The sequence below is a fragment of the Pediculus humanus genome, genomic scaffold, assembly GCF_000006295.1.
Source record: "Pediculus humanus corporis 1103172108294 genomic scaffold, whole genome shotgun sequence".
Classification (NCBI taxonomy): domain Eukaryota; kingdom Metazoa; phylum Arthropoda; class Insecta; order Psocodea; family Pediculidae; genus Pediculus; species Pediculus humanus.
Window position 1 is genome coordinate 291,542 of NW_002987863.1, and position 9,498 is coordinate 301,039.

The 9,498-nt window shown below is 24.6% G+C and overlaps 1 protein-coding gene across 1 annotated transcript; it reads right to left on the reverse strand.

Annotated features, from left to right (window-relative positions):
- Positions 1-17: 17 nt before the first annotated feature.
- On the reverse strand, positions 18-3,724 carry Phum_PHUM550330 (uncharacterized protein; the record flags this gene model as incomplete). The annotated part of the gene is made up of 7 exons (XM_002431786.1): positions 18-99; positions 224-476; positions 560-1,471; positions 1,669-2,181; positions 2,316-2,486; positions 3,160-3,603; positions 3,718-3,724. The coding sequence occupies 7 exons, from the start codon at positions 3,722-3,724 to the stop codon at positions 18-20; spliced, it is 2,382 nt and encodes a 793-aa protein (XP_002431831.1).
- Positions 3,725-9,498: the final 5,774 nt, after the last annotated feature.

The window sequence follows — 9,498 nt, forward strand, 5'->3', positions numbered from 1 at the left end:
ATCTATAATATTCTTCTTCAACTCCGGTATTTGGCATAGAAGCAACGCGGGATCTCTGTTGTGGAAGGCATAAATAATTTGGACGACCACACGATCGACCTGGAGTTTTTACAGATTGAGATCTACAGTGATGAGGGCTGCCGTACCTTTTATTAATAAAAAAAAAAAAAAAAAGGCTTAGTTGCACGTGGTAAATAATTCGAAGGGTAATTAATATACGTACTTCATGTCAAACTCATGGAGTTCTTCCAGAGTGAAAGTATTAGCCACATCTAGTAGTGAATCTTCTCTTTGACCGCTGGGACCTGAGATGCTTCCTCTTTGAATACTTGCCTGCTGAACAACTATGGTTGCAAGCGGACGTCCTTTCGTTCCAGGGGTTAATTTTATTATTTCGGTTGTTTTACCGTCTATCTGAGAAGTATAAATTTCTCCGGGAGGAAGTAAAGAAAATTTTCTAGCACTGACTATGTCACCTGATAACCGAAATTATTTTTAATATTTTTAAAAACTCTTATCATTGAATTCGTGTAAAATCGTCAAAGTAATTAAAAATTACCTAAAGTGTTTATGGAAAATTTTCGAGGTTTGTCATCAGGTACAATGGAAGACTTTCTACCCGTTTCATCCCCCAACAAATTTCTCAGGGTATCACCAGGAACCATGCTCGACTTTCTTTTGTAAATATCTTCCAGAAGAATGTTTCTTGTCGTGTCTTCGGGTACCATCGATACTTTTCTCTGTTTATTAGGTTTCATTTTTGACGTGTCCGGTTCTTCAAATATGAAATGTCTCAACGACTCTCCTTGTACAATGGAAACCCTTCGGTGCCTCTGGGGACAATCGCTGCTTCTTCTATTTCCACTTTTCTTTTTAACTATATTTTCTTTATTAAAATTTTCATTGGTTTTTTTAAATTCTTCACTGCTTTCGCTGACGAAATTTTTTATGCTCCCATCATTTGTCAATATTGAATATTTACGATTTTGCCGACACTCAAATTTTTCATTTATAATAGAATCGTGGATAACATCTTTCGACCTTCTGTTCTGCAATACTTTTTCATCAGATTCTAATAATTTCACCGGAGAATCTGAACTAATTGATTTCCTATCATTTCTTTTTTTTCTTTTATTGCTAAGCCTATTCTGATTGTCATTCACAATATTTTCTTCATTTTTATTAATGATATGTTTTGTTGAATTTGTAATATCGTTTTCTTGATTTGAATTTTCCGAAACTCCCACTGTGACGAGAGTGTTATTGTTTTCAGTTGGAGATGAGCAACATGGAAATTCAAATTTTGAATTATTTTCCGTCAAATTAAGGTAACTTTCAGCCGGAGGAGAACTTTTCAATGTTGTCGGCGAATCCATATTAAAAATACTTTCAAATTTTGATTGATGTTTGTTGAAGTCTTCTTGAGTGTTTTTCTCGTGTTTTTCCAAATTTGAACGAGTCAACAATTCCGCTGTAGGAAACGAAACGAAATTCGTGAAATTTTCTGTTTAATTTGCCTCCTCTTTTTAAACTAATTTTTTGAGCAATTATGAAATTCATTGAACGTCATTAAAACAAATATGACGAGAGTGAATAAAACTTAGAAGTCAATTTTTAAAAAGCAATTTTACTTTTGCAATTGTTACAAATTAATAACTTGTTACTTACACTTTGATGAGCCATCTTGTTCTTTCACATCATTAATATTTATTTTAAAGGAAGAAGATATGTCAGCCAATTTTTTAAGGCTACTAGATATATCTCTTTTTAATTTAGGCGAAGAAGATCTAGATATTGATTTAGGTGAGGAACTCCTTGGCGGAAACGGAAATAAAGTTCCCTCGGTTGTTTTATTTCCGGACTTGGGTGACATTTTCGGAGAATATTTTGGCGAAATTTTATTTAATTCTGATTGATTCCATTTGTTATCATCTTGGTCTCCCATTTTTTTTCTTTTATTAAAATTCGAAGTAAACGTTCTTTGTGGTAATTCGCTTTGAATCGTACGAATATTCGATCTTGGTTTTTCCTCATTTTTTGTTACGTTTTCCTCATTATCGCATTCGAAAACAGATTCTAATGTTTTTATAGTTTTCTCATCTATTGCGGATAATTTCGAAAAGAAATTTTGATCTTTTTGATAACTTCCGGTTAGAGGTGTTGGAGGAGGAGCTCCGGGAGCTACCGAAAAAATTATTTTCGTAATGTTGAAAAGTTTCAAACAGATTTTTTTAATAATATTTTTTAAAACTCACCTGATTCCGGTTGCTCTTCTATACTACTAAATATATCATCAGATTCTTTTTCTGACGAACCTGGAGCATGAAAAAAAATTTGGTCCTGATTTGTACTTTTTATTTGTTTATCATCATTTGTTGTTTCGTATAATTTTTCCTTTTTAATCTTTTCATAATTTTTATTTTTTTTCTTTAATTCACCGACATCCCCTTCAAATTCGGTTAATCTAATATCAGTATCGTAAATTCCTGTAAATTTTATTATTATTTAGCCATAAAATAATTTCGCGACAAATTTTTTAAATGATGCAATTAAAACGTTTGAAAAAAAAAAGAAAAGATGATACTAGTTTTAAAAGTTGTAAACTTTTTGAGCTTAGTATAGTCGTTAAAGAAAAAAAAAAAAAAGTTTTTTTTTTCCCCCCAAACTTTTAAAATTAAAAAAAAAAAAAAAAAAAAACACAAATGTAAAAAAAAATAAAAATATGAAGAGTGAAAACAATTTTTTTTTTTTTTTGAATAAAAATAATACAGTAAAGTTTTTTTACGTTATTTTAAATTGTTTTTTTTTTATTACTCAAGTAATAAATTAGTTATTGTTTTCAAAAAAAAAATTAGTTTTCCGCTACGGTGAACCATAAAATGTATTTTTTTTTAAACAAAAACATTAAAAAATATTTTTCATTAAAATTGTTTAAAAAAAAAAATGAAAAGTTTTTTAAATTTTAAAAATGTAATTTTTTTTTTTGTTTCTGTTGGAAAAGATTAGCGAAATTTGTATAATATGCTCAAAAAGTTTTTTTTTTTTTTTTTTAAATATAAATGTGCGCCATGAATTTTAATTATAATGTTAAAATATTTTCTTATTCGTTTAGAGGAGTATTTAAAAACCGACATTTATAAGATTAAACTACGTCAGTACCTTTACTACTATTATTATCATCTTGTATTTCCTGATGCTCTACCATTCCCATTTTATTATTATTATTAGTTTTACTTCTCAACTTTTTATCTGCATTTATTCTCTTTTCATTTTCTAAAAATAATTCGTCAAATTCGCTTAATATGTTTCTCGTTCGTGTTGTCGTCGTCTCTTGTATTTTTTTATGATCTTTTAATTCTCTTTTCGATTCGAAATTTTCTTTCGTCTGTTTCGTTTGATATTTTTCATCTTTTTTCATAAGGGATTTATTTTCTAATAAATCGTGTTCGAATTTTTCTTCCTGTTCCGCATCCGTTACCGTTACCATCGTATACACAGTATTCGATGAATCCGTTGACGTGTTTGTTGTCGTTTCCGATGCCGTGCTACTCCCCATGAGCATTAATTTTGGTATGCTTTGACCGCCCGATCCCGTACCTTGACCTGTTAAAGTAAATTTCTTTCTTGAAACTTTAATTACCTGGTTTTAATTCTTTTTTTTTACTTAATAATTTACGAAAAAGATATTATTATTATTATTATTATTATTATTATTACGTTCCATAATACATTTGGTAAGAATTAAAAATGTCACAATGATGATAAACGAAAACAAAAGGTTAGTTTTATTATTAAGATAAAAAACTTACAAGTAGAAATTTTAGTTTAAAATTGTGTTTGTCGTTTGTTGTTTTAAAATTATTTACAACAAACGTAAAACTTTAAAACTATACATAAATATATAAACGTGATTGAATCCCGAAACTAATGATAAAGATTTTCAACAACATAAACTCATAATAAATTTTGTATTTTAAACATATTTAGTTGAACATGAGTTAAAATTTTTTTTTATTATTATTATTATTATTTGGTTGTTATTACATACGAAACTACTATTGTATTATTATTATTATTATTATTATTATTATTATTATTATTATTATTATTAAGTGAAACAAAGTTTTTGCGGTTACAAATGAAACCAAATTTTCACTATCTATAATCACAAACTTGTAAGTTTTTATATTATTTTTTTTACATCTGATTGTTTTATAAGTGAAAGTTTTCTTCTGCCATTTTTCTTTTTTTTTTTTTTTTCGATCCTATAAAAAATTCAATGAGGAAAATTATAAAAACAAACGTTGTCAATTTTTAATTACATTTTTCTTTTCGACCTAGTAATAAAAAAAAATTATTTTTCACAATTACATCAAACTTTATTTAAAAAAAAAGAAAAGAAAAAATTTTCTCTAGATTTTCTCAGTTAAAAAACTGGAAAAGGCGTAGTCGTGAATTTCATGAGGAGGAAAATATAAAAAAAAATCCAACACAAAAAGATTTATTTTTTCCCCCCCCCACCCTTTTCAAAGGTCAAACTTGCCTTGTTATACTAATAACGTTTCTTCTTGTTAACACAACTAGCTATTATATAGAGTTGGGGGGAGGGGGAAGAAAAAAAACTTTTTTTTTTTTTTTTTTTCGTCTACATAAATATCGATATTTCCTTACCACTATTTGAAAAAGAAAAAAAATTTCGCGCACGTTTAAATTTAAAAAATTTTCTAAAATAACAAAAATAAACTTAAATTTTCACAAAAGAAAGAAAATTTTTTTTCAAAATTCTGCTGGTTTCTTTCAAACCAGCCGCCATTTTTTTTTTATTCTGTTGGTATAACTCCTTAATACTTTATTTAAAATTTTCCCTTTCTTTAAGAAAAAAAAAAAAAAAAAAAAAAATTTTTTCATAACTTTTTATTCACTACCATCATCATCGAAGTAGTAGTAAAGTTAAAATAAAAAAAAATTTTTTTTTTTTTTCAAAGGAATTTTTTTATAATAAAAAAACAATACGTATAATAATAATAATAATAATAATTCATCACGATACGTTTTAAATTTTCCATTGTTTTAGGTGTCTGTCAATCGTAAATCATAAATATATGTAAATCGATTTAATATTAAAATAAAATCCGGACATTATAATTTACGTTCGTTTATTTTAACCTCGGATATAATCTAATTGTTAATTTTTTTAAAAATAATAATGAGGTCATAACCTTTCCCCTAACCGCATTTCCCGTTATTATTATTATTTTCAAAATCAATCAATCAATCAATCTTTCGAATCCCTGTTACGCCAATCAAAAAAAAAAAAAAGGGGGGGAGAGAGGGAAATTTTTTAATTAAAAATAAATGGTTTCGACGTATAAATTATAAGTAATAATATTTTTATAATATGAATGAACATAAAATGTTTTTCTTGCGTTTAAAAACAAGCAAACACAACAAAAACATGATTTTTTTTTTAAATATTATTATTATTATTATTAAAATTTTTAAAAAATGAATTCAATTTATATAAAAAATAAAAAGTAAATACTTGATTTTTTTTTTTTTTTAATGTTGATTTTCAATGGCAAACAAAAGATGGAAAAAAAGAAAAAATTTTTTTTTTCTTCCATGTTCATTAAAAAAAATCAACGTGCCCTAAAGGGAAATTTTTTTTTTTTTTTTTTATCCTAAACCTTCAAACAAGGAAAAAAGGAAAAAAAAATGAAAAATCTCATCAAAGGTATTAATTTTCACTAGATGTATAATAAAAGAAAAAGAAAAAAATTTTCTCTCTCTTTTTAATTATAATTATTATTATTATAAAAAATAAAATTTTTTTTTTTTTTTTTGTAAATTTAATATCATCTTTTCCGGCTAACTCGTTACACACACACACACGCACCCTTAAAAATTCAAAGTTTTCAATTATTATTATTATTATTATTGTTGTTGTTTTGTTGTAAAAGGAAAAAAAGGAAAAATATCGAATTTAAAAAATTCGTTTTCATCATCATGATTTTAAACCTTAAAAAAAAGAAAATTTATTATTTTTTATCGATATAAATTTTTTTCTTTTTTGTTATTGCCACGTCATTTTTTATTAGTAATTTTTTTTTAAATTATTCCCTAGGGATCATCACGAATATTGTTGTTGAATATGCAAAAATTTAAATTTAATAAAGTTTACTAATTTTCTTAAATTTGTGGCAAAATCCTTTAGGGGATGATAATTTACTCTTTGTATAAAAAAAAAAAAAAAGTGTGAATACATAAAGAAAAAAGAAAACTTTTTTTTTTTTTTCTTAAAAAAAATTTTCTTTTTTTTATTTATTTATTTACTATTCTTGATTTCATTTTTCTTTAAAAATAATAATAATAATAATAATAATAATTCTCATGGGCTTTTTGTTTTTCTTTTCTTATTTTTCTTTTTTTTGTTATTATTTTTCTTTTGCTTTATTTTTATTCTTTTCATTCATGAATATATATATTTTTTTACATTAAGAAATAAATAGTGTGTTCATAATTATAAAAAATGTTAGTTTTCCCTCCTCTTTCTCTCCCTCCACCCTCTCCACCCCCTCTCTCTCATCCCTCCCCGCCGGTTTTCATTGTTTTCAAAACATTGAATGCTTTCTTAATGTAATGTTTTTCATACATGCAACCCTCGCCCCGGCCCGGCACTCATTCCCAATAAAAAATTATTGTTATTATTATTATTATTTTCATTTTCCATAGCTCTGACCTAAATAATAAGCTAAGTAGAAGTCTAAGAGATTAACAAAAAAAAAAAAAAAAAGAAAAAAAAACTAATAAAAAAAAAGCTTTCAGTGTGCTTAAAAAAGATAACGTCTTTTTTTTTTATATTTTCTTTTTTTTTCCTCCCCCCGCCCCCCCCTCCCCGGCTTAATTCGCAACATTTTCCCTTTTTCCCGTTATTTTTTTTTTGTATGTGTTTTTTTTTTTTTTTATTTTAAATTATGAGTTTCGCAATGTTTTTTGACTTTTTTTCTTTTTTCTGTTAATGATAGAAACGTTTTCCAAGTGAAAATTACAGAGAAATAAAAAGAAAAATTTATAAGCAATCATCATTATTAAATTTTCTTTTTTTTTTAATTTAAAATCGAATTAATGAAAGCGTTTTGTTAATTTAATTTCAAACGTAATTTTTTTTCAGCCCCCCACCCATTTTTCCTCCATTTTTTTTTTTTTTTTTTTGTATTAAAGGATGAATAATTACTTTTGGCAAAAACAATTTCGACCTTGGATCCTTTATACACAAAAATAAACCAATGGAAAATATCTTTAGTTTTTTCGACATTATAAACAAAATTCAAAATTATTATTATTATTATTATTTCGTAATTTCACCCTCGTTTCCCATTTAAAAAAATTTTTTTTTATCATTCATAAAGTAACGAAAATTGCCCAAAAATAATTAACCTTAATTTTGACGAAATAAGATTATAATTTCGTTTATGAAAAAAACATCATTTAACAACAAACAGAACAAACATTGACGTTGTTTGTTTCTATAAAAACAAACTACAAATTCGTAACGATACAATAATAATAATAATAATTATGTTTTAATTAATTCCTCTCTTAAATTTATTTTTTTAATTTGAAGTGATGAAAAAAAAAAAAATATTAATTTAATGCTTTTTAACTTTTTCAACGTTTTTTTTTAAATAAATAAATAATTAAGGCAATTAAATAATTCACTCGAAAAAGTAGAAAATTATTAGAATTGCATAAAAAACCAAAAAAAAAAAAAAAAAAACAATGCAATTCGTTTAAAAAAAAAAAAAAATTTACGACCATATAATAAATGATTATTTAATTACAATTAATGAAAATTAAATTAAATTTAATTAAATTAAATTTTTTTCCCCAACGATAAATTTCCTTATTTAAATTTAACTAACGGATATTATAACATTTGTAAATTTTTACTAATTTTTTATTTTAGAAAAATTAAAAAAAAATTAATTAAAAAGTTTAGAAAAATTAATTTTAAATAATATTCGACCGTAAATTACTACTGTTGGGGAAAAAGAAGAAAAGCCACTAAAATAAGTAAAAAAATAATAAAATTTTTTTTTTCTTTTTTCACCATTTAAAAATTATTAACGGTTTTTTTTTTTTTTATAAATTGTGTATTGATAACCGCAAAACTCTTATCAAAAAATAATCAAAATGTTTTTTTGCTTGATTACGTCACGAGGAAATTTTAAAATACGAAACATCGTAAAAAATAAAGAAAATGGGGGAAAACAACAACAACAACAAAATGTAACACATATGTTAATGGATGCTTCTAGAATATGAAAAAAAAATTTTTTTTAAATACATTCATCGTATGAAATCGTTATCAAATCGTTTGTCAATATTTATTAACTAATTTTTTTTTTTTTTGGGGAGGGGGAAACAATTTAAAAATAAAAAAATTAAAATTAACACGGCCAAAAAAAAGCAAATTTTGCATTTTCAAGTTCAATTTTTTTTTACATCTTTCAAACTATCGAATTTATATATATATATATATATATATATATATATATATATATATATATAAATAAAATAAAATAAATTATTTCCGTGAGATATTGTGTAAAATTAACCTTACTTTGAAATTTTTCCCTGGGGGGGATTGTTTGTGGGATCAAAGGGATAGAAATTTACAAAAAAAAAAAAAAATTTTCTTTTTTTATCTATTTTCGTTAACGGGTTGTGTGTGGGCGAATCTCGCAACGATTTTGGCATTTGTTCCTTTTTTTTTTTTTTTTTTTTTTACAAAAATAACTGTTTTTATAAAAAAAAAACAAAAAAAAACAAAAGATTGTTTTTGTATCGTTGAATTATATAATTTCCTATTTTGCTTTTCATTAAGTTAAAAAATTTTTTTTCTGTTACAAACGAATAATTTTGATTTTCTGCTTGCCCAGAGTCACGATTTAAAAAAACAAAATAGATTTAAAAAATTGACTTTTCTTTTTTCTTTTTTTTTTTAAATATACATTTTGTTGTTGTTTTTTATTAAAAAAAATTAAACTGTCATAAATAATTTTTTTAAAAAAGAAATTTTCCTATCATTTTTAAACAAATTAATTAACGTTAAATTAAAAAAAAAAAAAAAAAACGTTTTCATTTTTTTTTTTTTTACCTGAAAAAAGAATTTTTTCGGTGTTCGTAACGATTTCATAATAAATAAATAAAAAAAAAAATCCAGAAAAATTAATTTCCTGTTTCTTCCTCCCCTTCCCTCACTCTCCCCCTCCCCTCCTCCCCTTCTTCCATAACACTAAATTATTAAATGAGATTTTTTTTTAAAAAAAATTATAATTATTATTCTCTAAAGTAAAGCTTCGAATAAAATATAATACAAATTTTTTTTTTTTTTTTTAAGAAAACAATATCCATTATTTTGTTTTGTTTTGTTTTTTTTTTTTTTGGGGGGGGGGGGGTTAAAAAAACAAAAAAAAGAAAAGAAAACCACAAAAA